The 16,307-nt window shown below is 42.6% G+C and overlaps 1 protein-coding gene across 1 annotated transcript in view; it reads right to left on the reverse strand.

Moving 5' to 3' along the window:
* AMPH (amphiphysin) overlaps positions 1 to 13,161 on the reverse strand; it is a 105,994-nt gene extending 92,833 nt beyond the window's left edge. The window contains exon 1 of the mRNA XM_005146984.2: positions 12,991 to 13,161. Within this exon, the coding sequence (XP_005147041.2) occupies positions 12,991 to 13,059 (69 nt within the window). The 5' untranslated portion in view covers positions 13,060 to 13,161. The remainder of the gene's footprint in view (positions 1 to 12,990) is intronic.
* Positions 13,162 to 16,307: the final 3,146 nt, after the last annotated feature.

The following is a 16,307-nucleotide window of genomic DNA, read 5'->3' on the forward strand; positions in this document are numbered from 1 at the left end:
TGCTTGTAAGCCCCCCTTTAGGTATTGGAAGACACAATATACACAAACACATTAGTACACTTCTAAAATCACAGGTCTAATTTGCAGAAAGCTACACAACCAGCTACATCTTAAATCCAGTCCCATGCAGAGCCAGTACAGGGAGTGCATGTAGTATTAAATCTTTTGCTAGCACAGTGAACTGGATTATAGTTAACCCTCAGAACCTCATCCTGCTGTGAATAAAATCAACATGAGTAGAATAAAATCCTTAAAAGACAGCTACTACACTGATTTGATATCAAGTTCATCATAATTTGTAATAGGCATAAATCCTAAATACTATGACTGATATAATCAGTGCTTTTTAACGCATGGCTCTGATCTGAATTCTTTTATTCTAACTAAACTCCCACACAGTTCGATTCAAGATCAGGTTATGTATTAGAACAACTCACAGCAGTAAAAAAAGCAAAGGGAATAAACGAAGCATAGGTGGAAAGCTGGTTGACACTAAGGTTTTGCACATTTCTTCCTGATAAATGTACGTAGGAATAATCTGCATATCCAGTATATTTGCATAAGATTACTGATAGAGCAAAATACCTCTTGTTACGAGTATGAATCACAGAAACAGTCATGTCAGTGAAGGGCTGTTCCCCCGGTTTATCCCATGCAAATCAACTGCAGCCTTTTCTTTTGAAGGGGGTGAGGAAGGAAGAACTCTATCACTCCTCTGCTTGTCAGAGACCAAAGCATCAGTCAGATGCCAGATGGGAATACAGGCATTTTCTCACATTCCTGGTAAAATTAGCTACTACAAATTTTATGGACCAAGCAACAATAGACACCCACACTTCCAGGATTATAAAATGACCCATTGTTTTGAAATTATTATGCTCTTTACTGTATCTCAGATTTACATAACACAGTAACTGGATTTGATCATAGACTCATGAATCACAGACTGGTTTGCGTTGGAAGAAACCTTAAAGCTCACCCAGTTCCAACCTCCACCATAGGCAGGGACAATTTTCACTAAGCCAGGTTGCTTCAAGCCCCATCCATCCTGGCCTTGGAACACTATAAGGGATGCAGCAGCCATAGTTTCTCTGAACAATGTACAATAGATACGCTCTTCTGGAAAGTATTATATATTGATAGTTAACATCAACAATTTGTCATTTTTCCTACTACAGCCATAAAAACATTTTATGCCAGATACACCAGTGTTTATTTTTGTCCATATTTGAACCCCTAGTGCTCTCATTTTATAGTAGGTGGAAAGATATTAAGAAGTTACCATAGCTCCCTTTCATTTCAAATAGATAGCCCCACCTCAACTTGAATTCTCACCTGGAAGCACTAGCCTTTGATAATCATCATGTCACTTTAACTGGGTATCAACATTATCTTGTGGGAATCAGACACAGCTTCTCTACTGTTCACTAAATTATAAGTACTCCAAGGCTGAGTTCTTTAATTCTGATAGCATCATAATTATATAAAGTTATCCAACCATCTGTTTGGGTTCAATTTATGTTAACACATGGGTGTGTTTGTCCTCCATTTTGACATAAAGTTATGACAAAATTCTCTTAAGACTGCAAAACTTTTTTAACCTTAGTTCCTAAAAAATATGGAAAAGGATATTGTAGAGAAGGTATAACATTTTCCTAAAACTTCAGATAGGAATTGCATTTTATTATGGAACAACATCCACAAAGAAAATCTACTGGTATCCCACTCAGGACAGACAGACCTGTACAGTAAATGTGGAAAGCAGGGGAACTTATCTTGACCAAATATTGTTTACCAGCTTCCCATTGCAAAAAATGCCCCATGGCAGGCTGGAGCTCAGTTCTTTCCCAATCATTATTCGTATTAACTTCAATGGATGCCCAGCTTGACCATGTAATAAGAGTCAAGTGTGCACCTTCTACATGTCTCTTTTGTAACTTTGTTGTGCATCAAACTAGTCTGGCTCTGAAGTCTTCTCTGTTTACGAAAGCATTAGGTTAAAGGTAAGAGAGTGACATGCTCTTAAAACTGCGGAGGTCAAGGGGGAAACCCTTCATACCACACTTCAGCAGCTGCTGGTAGCACAGAAAGGCATGTTTATGAATAAGGAATCAACAACCCTAAATTAAAAGAGGAAGGTGAGTGGGAACTAAGGCCTTCAGAAAGTCCCAGAGCTAAAAATTCTGGATGAAACATGCTTCTTAACACTTTTTGGTAGTACAGCAGGTAATTTTGGCCTGATAGGAAATCACCTGCTCACTACTGGTATAGCTAAAGCTAGTTTAGATGGAGACATAACCTGCTGGTGTATACATCTTCAAGTGGAAATGAGTTTGCACCTCATTTAAGAAGCTTTTTCCCCTCTTTCCTGCTACTTCCAGTTCTTTTATTAAGTCTTACCAATAAAAAAGACAGAAAACCCACCACAACCTGCCAGAGGTAGTTTTCTTTTTGTCAACACCATGACAACACCTTCCCTGAAGCACAAACAAAAATACCCTGAGCTACAGAGAAAGAGTAGAGGAATAACAAGTGTATTTGAGACTGACTTTTCACTGCCCGTTTCTTTTCTTATTCATTAAGCATGTAAATATTCTAAGATGCATTAATGTGCAATAAAATATGTTTGATTGGTGACTGCTTTCATGTCTTGAATGAATCTTTCTGTATAATGGAACGTTAAAAAATACCTTTCCTTGAGCCAGAGAATGGAAAAAAAATGGCCTGGTTTATATTACTACTTAAATCCCACAAACACTGCAATAACAGATACTACTGGGCAAATCCAACACCGCTATTAAACAGTGTACTTCATTGGTAAGCCTTTAGTAGGATGGGCTACTGATGAGCATTAGCAAACAGACATTGGCGTAAGTGCTTTGAATCAAACTGGAAAGTAGATACTAGAAGCCAAAAATGATGATTTATTGCTCACAAGAACAGATACTTCAGAAAAGTGACACACAACTTCAGTACTGCACAGTGCCACTTTTAAATATGCTTCTTAATGGGAACCAGTTTTTAATCATTTTCCACATAAAGACTGCCTATAAAACCAGCCCTCACTATAGAAACCAAAACTCAACAGCAAAATCCAGCTTGAAACATTGAGCAAAACACATCATAAGCAAACTTGCATTCATCCTGCAGTCTGCAAACACATGTTCTTGATTCAAAATATCTGTCAGTCCATATTCGAACCATATTGGGCAGAGCTTGTTCCTTCTTGTCCTGACACAGTGCTACTTCATGACTCTTGGAGATGCAACTCATTAAAGAGTTAAGATGCTATTCAGATGGCACATGTGTTTATCAACTAAGGGTTGACAAATTCTTCCTAATTTGCTTCTGAGCTTGGCTGTCACATCAACCCAGATGAATTACATTTTTTACCCTAATACAAAACTTTGCACAAAAGATACTAGCACTGTGCTTGCAACAACTATGTTCTTGGATTGGTGCTACAAGAAAACATGATGCCAGGGTGGTTTTAAGAATAAAACTCTCTTCAGCTCTGCAAAACATCAGTGAGGTTTGCCTTCCCTGAAACATGCTTTTCAGACCCTGGAAATAGGAATTTCATAGGAGGCAAGGTTTTTTTTTAGTACAAGAACAGAAATAAGTTCAAAAGCCTTTGAGTACACATAGCACCTTTGACTTCTCTGGATCTGCAGTGACAGCCCTGCTGGGACAAACCCTAAGGCTACCAGTTGGGTTAAGTTCCTGTGGACTCAGCTGGAGCTCCCAGTATAAACAAAGCCCATGAATGTAGCCCACTGCTGACTCCAGCTTCATACTCCATGTACTGCTGTCTCAATTACTAGGCAGTTTTGCTCTCTGTTTCACCTTCCCTCTCTTTCCATGTTTCCTAGGTACTCTGCACTGCCCACGTAGGGTGCTGTCACTCTATTCCCAGCCTCCCATCACATGAGGAGGACCTTGATCACCCCTGCAGATCTTGAGGGAATAGCCCTCTTCCAGAACAATGTCCCTCCTCTCACACGCATCAGGAGGCAAATAAACCAAATGAACATTCAGGACTCTTTGAAACCCTGCAACATTTGGAGGCTCAGCACTGATTTCTAAGCATGCAATCATCTCCAAAGTGTGCAGCTGTGCTCACCTATCAAGTAACCCCATGGTGCAACAGAAGTCAGTTTTCTAAATGTCTTTGGTGGTGAAGCCTGCAACAACTTGTCTGCTTGGGCATATGAGAAGAGAGGAAGGGAAAGAAGAAGCAGCAAGCAAAGGATGACATGAGGCAGAAGGACAAAGAAGGAAGAGGGGAGGTGAAAAACGTTAAGATAAAACTGTCTTAACACTAACTCTGTGTACAAAACTGTCACATCATAAGGAATATATTAACTTCTGCTCTAATTAATCCAGAAATTGTTTGAGAATATAGAGGGAAAACTCTACTGGTTTTTAAAAATCAAAGGCATTTCCCTGCACTATTATACTTCCAGATGTCTTGAAATCCAAATTCCATATTTCAAATTCCTATCTTGTCTCCAAACATCCAGATTAGTTTTTGGACCTCAGCCAGCCATCTTCTCACTTTGACATATCAACCTCATTCTGTTGTGGCTGTTTTCCACTTGCCGCTTCACACACACTGAATTTGCTCCTTTCCTGCTTCCTGAACATGGTCCCGCAGTGATCAGGCTGTGGTTGCTGCAGCCAGCCAGACCCTGCCTGTATGGTGTCCCTTCAGGTAGCACCTTTCTCCCTATGGATTACTTCCCCAAGCAAGGTCAGCCATGGGGACATCTGCCCTAAACCTGCACCAGACCAACCTCTGGACCACGCTGTGCTCCTGCCTCTTGGCAGGCCTGAGTAGACCCATGAGTTTGCCTGTCCTTTTTTCTGCTTTTGATCCTAGCACTTCTCTTCCCCCTGTGATAGGAATAGTACAGATGTGAAAAGCAGGAGGCAGTCAATTAACTTCTTTCCTCTCTGATTAGTTTCATTAACCATTCCTCATGATTTTTACAGGACTACAATTTGTCCTATACTTAATATTACTGACAATTTTACGTTGAAGACATGATTTCATGCTCACAGCAGACCCATTGCAGCAGCGTGCCTTACGTATTTATAAAGTTCATCCAAGCTGCACAGAGTGGCTACACCAATGTGAAAAAATAACACCCACATAAACCAAGAGGGATTTAGGCAATAATGCCAAGCGGAACAACTGGAAGCCTAGTTTAAATATAAGCAACAGCATCTATGCACAGATCTGCACAGGTTTAATGAGAGTATCACATTCTTATTTATTCTCCTACACACCCCACATCCAATAAATCTTAAAACAACTTCCTGAACCTCAATCTAATACATGCCTTTCATGTGAAAAATCAATGTCATTTCTTAGATCTCCAAGACCAATTATTCTCCATGGAAAATGGATCGTCTTTATTCAATCAGGTTGTTTCTGTGTACACAGTGTTTCACCTACTTCTGCTTTGTTTTTTAAGTGTATAAGCCCTTGTGCATGTGGGTCACTTAACTAGGCTTTGCTGAGACATAAAGCATGAATCATCAGTACAAACGATTGCAATCCCATGGCACTGTAGGCTGTCACCTACCTCAACTACACACTACTAACCTCTTTACAATTCTGTAAGGACACAAGCAAATGCATACCAGTCCTCTGTGTTCCTTAGACAACTTTTATTTTCTCAGACCCCTGTTTTGTTGAAAATAAGACATCAATCTATTTTTACAGTGTTTTTCAGACTGAAGCCTGGGAAAAGCAAGATTGACAGTTCCCTGCAAGCATGTTTAGGCACGTGTGTACACACTGGAAAGATGGCATTTTGTGAAGTCTTTCTGGAAAAAATAAGAGAGGTTTGTCTGCTAATCTTGACTAGAAATAGTTGGTTTAGTGATGGCTCAAGACTTTGGCAGGCCTTCCTCTTCTCTTTTGTATCACAGTTAAAGAAGATAGATAGCAGTTCACAGACCATAGCACTGGCCTCTGTGTCACTACAAAGCACAGATTCCTGTGGTTACAAAAAAGTGGAGTGAAAGGGACTCCAAGCTGAGAGTTGAAGGAAGCAAAGAAATTAACCTGCTACAGAGATGAGAACAAAGCAGAGGATGTTATCTAGGAGTAAGCAAGAGTCACAGGAGAGGAAGGGAGAAAAAGAAGGCACAACAGAAAACTGAGAAGTAGTAGCAGAGCACTATGAGTCAGAGACTAGTCTTGAAGTGTGGTCCAGCCCCTCTTTTCTCTGTGCCCCCACCCATAGAAAGGCTGCTGAACTCCTCTCCTGTTGCCCCACCAACCTTCTTAGAAATACCTAAACAGAATTTTACCACTTAGGTTCTGGTCCACACTTGTCTGCACTCTACAGATAATGAGAGCAAAGAAAGGAAGGTAGCTTTAGCTTTCTCATAGCACAAACAGACACTTCAGAAATGTATTATATGTGTCTTTATCACAGGCCTACATTTTACCTTATCTGCTTAAACAGATTTATAAACTCCAATCAGCAGAGAGTCAATATGACAAAGCAACAAAATTCCTTTTTCCAGGTTGGCCAGTTCACAATTTCAACAACTATTGACTAACTAGCTTAGCTACTCCTTAGGTCAGGAACCAGTTATCTCGTACTAGAGAACAACAAAGGCTCAGCATTGCACAGCACTGATGCTGCAGAATATTTAGGGAAGAGCAACCCAGCATTTGAGACACTTTGGATCGGAGGCTTCAAACAGCTGAGTTTGCAGCAGAGCTCAATGAACTATACCAAACAGCAGTTCCCTGGGGAAAATGCTCTCCATGTTGAAGCAGCAGAGCCATCTGCTACCCCTTTTCCCCACGCTCTGCAGTCCCTGAGGTGAGCAGGAGGACTGGCATAACAGGCAGTGACTGCTGCCTGATCAGAGAATTTGGTGAGGGTGAATCCCTGTGCATATTTTGGGCAGGTGAAAAAATCCCCCTGCCATATCCCAGCAAGTTGAGGAAGCTGTGGCCCCCTTCATGTAGGCAACTGCAGGGAAGTGTTAAAAGGCATCTTTGCCTCTAATTTAATTTTCTCCCAAACTCAGCAGTCTGTCATTCCATTGTTGCTTTTATTACCTGGCAGACCAGTCAAAGGGGCTCTCCATGGCCTGGCCAGCCATGCTGCTCTCTCCTCCATGCCCTCCTCTCCTCTCCATGCTTAGCCTGTGTTTCTCTACCATTTATCCCCACTGTGATATCCTGCTTTGACAAGGTGCTGATCAGATTCCTTCACAGTTCCTCCTAGCTAGTGTAGAAAACTTGGGCTACTAAGGTGAAAAGCAAAGTGTATTCCCCTGGTGGCACATCCTGTTCTAGGAGGCAGGTGGTAGCGATCAATCTGGACCAGGAATTCCTGTAGTTTCCAGGTACAACGGTTATCACCACCTCAGCATCTCTCCACTATGTGCCTGTAAGTCACACACTTAATCATGCCACAACAGGAAGGTGGCAGTGCACTGCCAAGCAGCTGAGGACCACAGATAACAGCCTCACTGACAGCCTGCATGACCTTGGGTCAGAAACATTGGGTCTTAGACAATACAACCATGCAAGAGAAAGGATTTACTAGAGGAGCAAGATGTAGTGAAGAAAAGAGTCCAGACCCAAGTCCAACAAATTAGCACCAGATTTTAAAAAACAAAATAAAATTTAAAGAGAGGGTCTAAGTAAAGTGTAGAGAGAACATTTGAAAAGAGAAAGGATAAAAGTGAAAAGGTGAAACTGCCAAGCAAGAACAGAGGAAGAGCTCTCCTTGATACTAGTAACGCTTTAGTCAGCAAACAAGAAGATGTGTTCCCCATAAAACAGAAGAAACATCCTTAATTTGATGGAAGCTCAGTGGCAGCAAGGAAGTGTGTATTAAATGGTAACTCCCGGCTAACACCGCATATGGGGAGAAAACTGAACACGAGAAACATTACCTTCCCTCATATGACTCAAGAACCTAACAGGGATTTTCTCTCTCCTTTTTTCTGTGCTTGGCAACCAGAATCCACCTCTACCTTTTAACCTGCACATTGGAAACTAAGAGTTGAAAGCAATCACTATGTTAATAATAGCTACTATTTGGCCTGATTGGGAGGGTCATATGATAACTCCAGTGAGATCATATGGAATGCTGACAAGATAGGAAAATCACTAGTAAATTTTGAGACAAGTAGAAAGAGCACACTCCTCTACAACAAGGAAAGCTAGACTGGGGTACAAAGGACTTGAACTGCAAAAAAAGATCTTTATATTCAGTGAGGTCTTTCTGAATGGAGGTGCCAAAAGAGTGGCATAGATGATTTTAAGAAAGCTGCAAAATCTCCACTATTACATATTTAAAAGGGCTGTCAAGAAAATCACTCCTAAGGAATAATTTTAAGTACAGCTGATTCTGCTTTGGTTTAGAATGGATCAAATGACCACTTGTGCTCCCCCTCTTCTAGAGTTCCTTTGAAAAATAAAAGACAAACTAAAAAAGGGAAATTCATTTTTTTATTATACTGGAACCTGGAGCTAGAAGAATTTGAGCTGTGTAGTTGAGACCGTACCATCATAAGAGAAATTATTGGCTTCTATTCTGGGTTTTTAAACCCAAAATTTACAGTTAATTCTTCAGAGATGAAGTTACCTCATCATTGCATGTGCTTGTTGCCAGCAGGGGCCTAGATCTTGTAGTCTGTCATAATACTGTAATGACTCCAGTTTAAGATTTTATAACATCTGTGGGCCCAATGTTTTAAATCATTAGACAGCAAACTGTTTTTATGAGCCCAAAGATTGCCAGAACTATATCATCACACTGGAGGCACAAGTACAATATATGTAACATGCCTATCACAAGCATATTCTTGCATCCATCTCCTGCATGTGTATCCTTTATGGAATTTTCTCATTTACAATTATTTAAACACTAGTTAAGCCTCCGAAGTTCTCAAACTGGAATATTTAACTTTTGATGAAAGCAGATATACTAATGACTAGAAGCTCAGCATCAAAAAATGCATTAGGTGGATTTTCAAGAGCCACACAAAAAAACTCTCACGAACAAATCAACCTGAATTTTGAAAGTGTAACAGCACCAACCCTCTTTATGATGTGAGGGTGGTCAATCTCTGGCAAAGGCTTCCTGGAGAGGGGATCGATGCCCCACACCTGTCAGTGGTGAAGCGGCATTTAGACAATGTCCTTAATACCATGCTTGAACTTCTGGTCAGCTCTGAAATGGTCAGGCAGTTGGGCCCTTCCAGCTGAGCCATGCTGTGCTATGCTATTCTACTCTACTCTGTTCATCTTACTACTTCCTTCCTCCCCTGCCACAAAATGATATAGAAACCCCTGATGACATTTCTTCCCAGCCTTGCACTAGCAGAAGGCAGTGGAATACTGACAACCATGTAGCAGAGCCAATACCTCACACCTAGCACATTGTGGGAAGGAGTTACTCATCTTCCAATAGGGGTAAGAACTGTGGATGACCTCGAGATAATTTGACCATCTGCACAGATTTTCAAGCAGCAAGCATGAAGTGTTGTGTTTGAAAGTCTTCTGGGTTCATCCACTCTTCTCTCAGGCCATGTCAGAAACTAACCCTGTTGACCAAAGACCACTCATAATAGCCATTCACTCTCTGCACTAGAGTAAATGTGCATGGCACTACCTTTGACAGTTCAATCCCCTGAAATGGAGGACCACACCTGCAGGAACAGTACCTTTCCATTTGTGGACACTGAAATTGTAAGGGACCAGTTGTACCTGTTGAGTATTCATGAAGTCCACAGCACCAGATGGGATTCATTCCTGAGTACTAAAGGAGCCAGCAGATGTTACAGCAGAACCCCTTTTAACAATCTACAACAAATCCTGGGAGGTCTCTGCTGTTTGCAAGCTAGCCAATGTTAGTGCAGTTTACAAGCCTTTTCTTTCAAGTAGTCCTGTCCTCAGAACTGACTCAGCCAGCCTTGGCTACCAATACTTCTATTCAGGTTTCTGTATAAACAGACCTTTGAACACGTTGGTGTTTCATTTATATCTATGACTTCCAGGTTCCTAAATAGCACCAATACTTTTAAAACATTAATCCAGATTCTTCTGCTGACTGTTGGCAGCTTTCCACAGATGCTGCCAGCCCAGCACATCCTGACTTTGGGGGGAAATAGTCAGTGAAGATGCAGTGAAAAGTGGTGTATTTCAGTAAATGGGACACTTAAAGATTCAAAATCAGGTGCCATGGCATCATTTTATGTATGATGTGAAAAACAAAGTGGCCAATTACTGTTTCTAGATGTTCAAAATGACATTTTGATTTGAGTACTAGCCCAGTCCTGCCCACTTTGGGCAATTGCCTTCCTCCACTTATCAGCACTTCAGACAGTTTGATTTACCTAATACCAGATGTTTTTATGTCAGTTATTTAGCTTTTGTAATACAGGGACCAGACACACATGTATATGGGCACATACACTACCTACACCCCACAACTATTTCTCCTAGACAGCAAAGAATTGCAGATAATGATAGCATCGTTAGAAGAAGTTTCCATAGATGAAGGCTTATGGTTTACATATGTATTTCTGTTTTTAATACTTCTGTTGCATCAGTAAAGAATAATTGGAAAACACGTATAAATGCTTTAGAAACACTACTGGCTGTAAGGACAGAATAAACTGAAGGTGCCCAATTCTAGTAACAGCAACAAGATGAAACAACTTAATGTATTCAAAATCTCTTTAAGCCAGTCTGGTATTATACATCTGTCACAATACCATCCTATTCACACCATGAAAAGTCAGGCAAATCATAGACTTTTAACTCCTAAATACAATTTCCTTCTTGGCATCAAGCCCCCAAAGCAAACAAACAAAAATCAGTCACTTGCTATCACTCCCACTTGGAGACCTTTGGGGTTTATTTTTTGATTTCATGTTTTTGTTTGTTTGGGTTTTTTTAAGGCTAAGTTTAAGCAAAAATAACACAGGATTTTATGTTTAATAACCATAATGGAAGTCAAAACTAACCAGAACTGTAGGCACAAGAGAACAGATGATCATAGCTCACACAATCACTGCATATGCATGCCATGAAAAGGGAAGCAAGGGTACAGAGCTATGTGGTACTATGTGACCTACTAACAGCTTACACTGTCTGTAAATATGCAACATTTAGACCACTTCCATAAGAAACAACCCCCACAGACACCACAGTGAAGCCAAAATCACCAGACACTTGACTGCAATACATGCAGATCAAAACAGACAAATTCCCTCTCGTTAGCATGGCTGATATAAAGCAGCCCATCTGGCACACAGCAGCATTCCCAGGTTGCACCCAAGGCACCCACTGGGCTTGAGGTGTCTACCCTGGGGCTGATGCACAAGTAGCCTTTGCCAAGACACCAGCACCTCAAGGACTTGGATTAAGGAGCATGCTGGTATGCTCACACATTGCTGTAAACAAGAACGGACACAGCTGAAAAGAGTACATGGGATTGTAAAGACTTACAATTAACCATCTGGTAAAGCACTGGTGTAACAACACTGACAAAGACAGGATTGTTAGGCTTCTATTCCAGCTACAGACCCAGCTCAACTCACACCATAAAGTCATCTGATCCCTTCAAATACTAAAGAGAATATTAGGTGTTTTACTCAAGAACAGCTGGAGTCCAAGCCTTCAGAAATGGACTGATGAATACTATCATGACTTCGGTATTGAAGAGTCTTGTACTTTATGACCTTGGGAGCTAGACAGGAGTATTTGAAAAGGGAAGATCCATCACTTGCCTAAGAAAGCCTCAACCATTCTTAAATAATTATATGATTACATATGAGACTTATCTATATATTAATTGCTCCACTTCTTATTCCCTTTGAGCTCCACAGAGCTCAATTTGTGGCCAAAAGGAAGTGGGGATTTATAGGCAGTGAAGTATGAGAAATAGTGGTCATAAAATAATCTCTATGAATTCTCTAGAGCCCTATTACATAGGGCATGTAACAGCACAGGATACATGCTAGAGGGGTATAAAGGTTTTATGTGCCCTCAAAAGAGATGTCTTGCAATGCTTGCTGACAACTGTGCTTCCCAAATTCATGCTGAGAACAGCTTTATAACCAACTGCACTAATAGCTCATAGGGATGCTATATATAGTTATCCACAAATGCTTTTCTGCACGGTTTAACGTCTGTATCTGGTCCTGTTCTGCAACAACAAACAGCTAAACAGGAGTTACTGTGTGGAACATTTATACCTATCAGCTTTTATTACTGAAAAGGAGCAAAATAAACAGCAGACAGCATTTCCGACCAGGAACTCCTGCAAATTCTCCCCGACTCTGACGGTTGCTCACTTCCAGGCAACGGAAACGCCAGAATCGGAGCCGAGCTTTCCAAGCACCCACTGCACAACACTGACCAGCCCCCCAAAACCGGAGCGGCTGCCACACGAAGGGGGTTCCTGTCACACCGCTCGGCAGGAGCGCTCCAGCCGGGGATGAGCCGGCACGGATATTAAAGGAAATACAATCCTCTTAGGAGAGCGGGCGGTGAGGCGAGGCGAACCCCGCTTGCCGCCCGGGCCGGGACCGCAGCCCCGCCGCGGTGCGGGGCGCAGCCTCCCGGCCTATATCCCAGCGGGCGAGGAAGCGGCGGCCCTTGCGGGCCTGCGGCAACCGAGCACCGGCACCACCGCAGCCTGTGAGGGCAGCGACCCTCAGGCCGCCCGGAGGTGAGGAACGGACGGACACCGGCACTGTCGAGGGGCGGCGGGCACCGTTATGTGGGGCAGTTACATAACAACACCCCCACCTCCCGCCTCAGCCGACCCCGCCGGCGGCTCCGCATCCCCCGAGTGGGCAGAGGGGAAGCGCTGAGGGGAAAGCGGGGCCGCCCTCCCCTCATGAACCGCGGGCATCGCCACCTCCTTCCCCCCCTGCCCAGCGGGGCGAGGCCGCCCCTCCCCAGCCCGGCAGCCGCGATGTCCCGCAGCACACCTTCTCCTGGGCGCGGTTGAGGCGTTTCTGGACGTTTTTGGCGAAGATGCCGGTCTTCATGTCGGCCATGGCTGGCGGCGGGGATGGGGAAGGTGGGGAGGGGAAAGGCGGGCGAGGCAGAGCCCGGCGACAGCGAGCAGCGGCTAGGCAGGGATGGCTAGATGGATGTAGGGAGGGCCAGCGGGGAGGAGCAGGGTGAGGAAGAGGAGGAGGGCCTTAGACACGGCGGGGGGAGGCGGGGCCGCCGCCGTCGCCTCAGGTGCGCTGCGGGCCCCTTCCCCTCAGTTCGCTCCAGGCCCTTTGAGGTAGATGGAGGTTTTTGGGTCGCTGCTGGCAATGCGACCATTCCTCTAGCTAATAAAAATCATTAAGGGAGATAACGGGGGCGAAGACTTCTAGAAGCCTCCAGCGCTGCGGAAGGGGGTGGTTGTGTCTGCTGCTGGTACAAGCTATCCTCGTACAGCCAGAGAGTGTGAGGTATCTACTTAACCCCTAGGAATTTCCACCAGGTCAGAGCCTCTCCAAGTTTTACAAGCCCCTTTTGAAGCCTTTCACCCTTGGTTGGGGGCTGCAGCGTCCTGGGCCTTCAGCATAGTTGGGTGCTGCAGCTGGAGGACCTGCACCCCAGGCTGCACCCAAGCTGGGGTCACTGGTGCAGGCATTGAATGTGAGTGGTGTGCCATTGCACTGCTCTCCACGTCCTCCTCCTATCCATTGCTCACTCCTATTTCGGTGTAGTATCCAACAGCAATAAACTGGTTCCAGACTGGCTTCGGGCTTTTTGATCTCCTTCCTGAAGTTACAACTCACAGTCAAAACTAGAGAGAAGCTACAACAAAACTCTGTCCTCCCTTGACAATTAAGCAACCCAAAATCTTACAAATACAGAGTGGCTCAGCACCAGTCACTTGAGGATAGCAAACTCGGCTTGCTTAGATACCACAGCACTTAATTCTCTTCTGGCTGAGAAGAAAAAAGCAATGTGAAGCAAAACCCTGGAACTCCAGATTCTGAACCTATGCCTTTGTTCTTCTATAGGAAGTTGTTCTATGTTTGTAATGCTTTTCATTTATTTTTCAGACTGGAACAAAACGTAAGCCAGAAGGTCTTATACCTGCCAAAAGAAGATTGTCTCGTATGCCTTGTAAGTCCAGCTATGTTTCCTGAGACCTCGTATTTCTGACATCTGCCTGGTCCCAGACCTGCACATCACATTTTCCTGCAGCATTAGGAGTTAGATTTAACATTCTGACTGCAGCAGTAACAATCTTTACTAAGAAATTGTGACCTACATAAAAGGAGATGCTTACTTAATTCTCACAGAAGCATCTTTAAAATCATAATTTAAAAAATCCCAATGAAGCAAAAGCAGGAAAACAAAGAAAACACATCATAGCAACCAAGGAATGACTTTATCCAAAAGATTGCAGGCAAGCTGTTACAGTGCTGTTAAGCTTGGTGAAAGATCAAAACAAAATCCCAGTGTGCACAGGGCTCCCAAATCCTTTGAAGTAATTTTTCACATCTTCTTCAGAGTTTTTCTTTCTGGCCAGTTCAGCATCTAAATCCAGAAGGACCATACCACTTAAACAGCAAACAAATGATGGAACGAGGTGGTCTTAACTTTGATTACTCATGCATTTTCTTCACCAAATGATAACCAAGATAACATATGTCAGCAGCACAGAATGTATTTGGTTGCATTTGGGCTATTAAGGAGGACACTCTGTCATGCCTTTTTGTCCCATTATCTGGTATAATGATAGGAGATCCACCATCACCAAGCCCAAAAAATTCATTTCCATACTGATGGATGAGGAGCACAAAGATGTATGGGCTGTACTCCATCATACAACCTCTCTCTTCCTCTCCAGTGAGATAACCTGAGCTGGCTTTTCCCCATTGAACAGCCTTGGACAACAGTCAGAATTGGCTTTTTCAGTGACAGGTTTACCAACGTGTGTGTTGCTCTCCATCAGCATGGTTTAAGAGAGTAATTATCAGCAAGAAATCAGGTTAATTTCTCCATACTCGCTATTCATCACATAACATTTATTGTAAATCTCTTAGGAGAAAGTTTCTCCACTAACACGTGTTCCAAAGCAAATGTCTCTGTGTGTTTCTGATGCCTTAATCTGGAATAGACAATGTTTAAAAACAAAGAATGACTTATAGTTTACCTGCTTGATTTCCCTTTATATTTGTTAGGTTATTGTTCATTTGTTAGTATTTTAAAATGAGTTTTCACTTCAGTATCAGTTTTTAATAGCAGGGATGATCAATCATTCATAGAAACATGCTCTTAAATCAGTGATGATTTTTGAATGTAAAATCTCTAAGTGGAAGGGAGAAGGTAAGGATTACTACTACTGCTACATCACCACTTTTGCCAGGTGGTGGTCCCTGTTCACTCAAAGTGTTCATCAGAAAAAGAAGAAATCTGCATCTCTTTTGACATACAGTTTCCTCATCACACATTTCTGCTTTTCTGTGAACTTTTCATTCCTGTAAAGCAATAAAATTAGAAGACACTGGTCTGTAGGAGCCAATTTTACAAGAGAGTTGAGAGAGGAGAAACTGTTGGGTGCATTGAAGCCATCTCCATTGCAGTGATAATTATAACACAGCTATCATCTGCTTTGGAGCAACCCAGCAACTTCCACCTCACAGAGCTCTACAAACAGCAGTATACGGAGACACAGCTCACACACCGGACATGGGAGACAAAAGACATGCCCATCACAAGCATATCATATTAATACTCTCTGCAGTGGCAAAATGGAGTGGGAAATGGAAATTGTTCAAATGAAACTGCAGGACAGAGCAGAGTTGAAATCTTACTGTAACTGAGGGTTTGAAGAGGCAGAATGTATAGACCCAAATTGTCACTTGTCAGTTGAGACGGATCAGCAATCATGGGAAAGCAACACGAAAAGTTAAATGACTTAAGGTGTACATGAATTGATCTTGATTGATCAAACTGTGTTTAAATCTCCTTTTATAAACAACGGCTTGGCACTATACTTGTGGTTTAGGTAAGCATGTAACGGGCAGTAAAAGATTAGCTTAGTTATCAGGGCAGTTTCTGCAAGTCTTGCTGCTTTTTGAATGTGGGTCACAGAGAGGAGAGCTGCCTGGCAGAATCACAAGATGGGGAAAGCAAGGAAGACAGTGGAAAATAAATGTCAGAAGGAAAAGTATTTGCATAAAGTAAATGTGTGCCAAAGCCTGTTAAACTCTAATCCAGAGGAAATTTTCAATAGCCATACATGTTCTATAGTTAAAGACTCAGGCATTTATTTTTAATTAAAATTCTT

Source organism: Melopsittacus undulatus, chromosome 1 (genome assembly GCF_012275295.1).
Source record: "Melopsittacus undulatus isolate bMelUnd1 chromosome 1, bMelUnd1.mat.Z, whole genome shotgun sequence".
Lineage (NCBI taxonomy): Eukaryota > Metazoa > Chordata > Aves > Psittaciformes > Psittaculidae > Melopsittacus > Melopsittacus undulatus.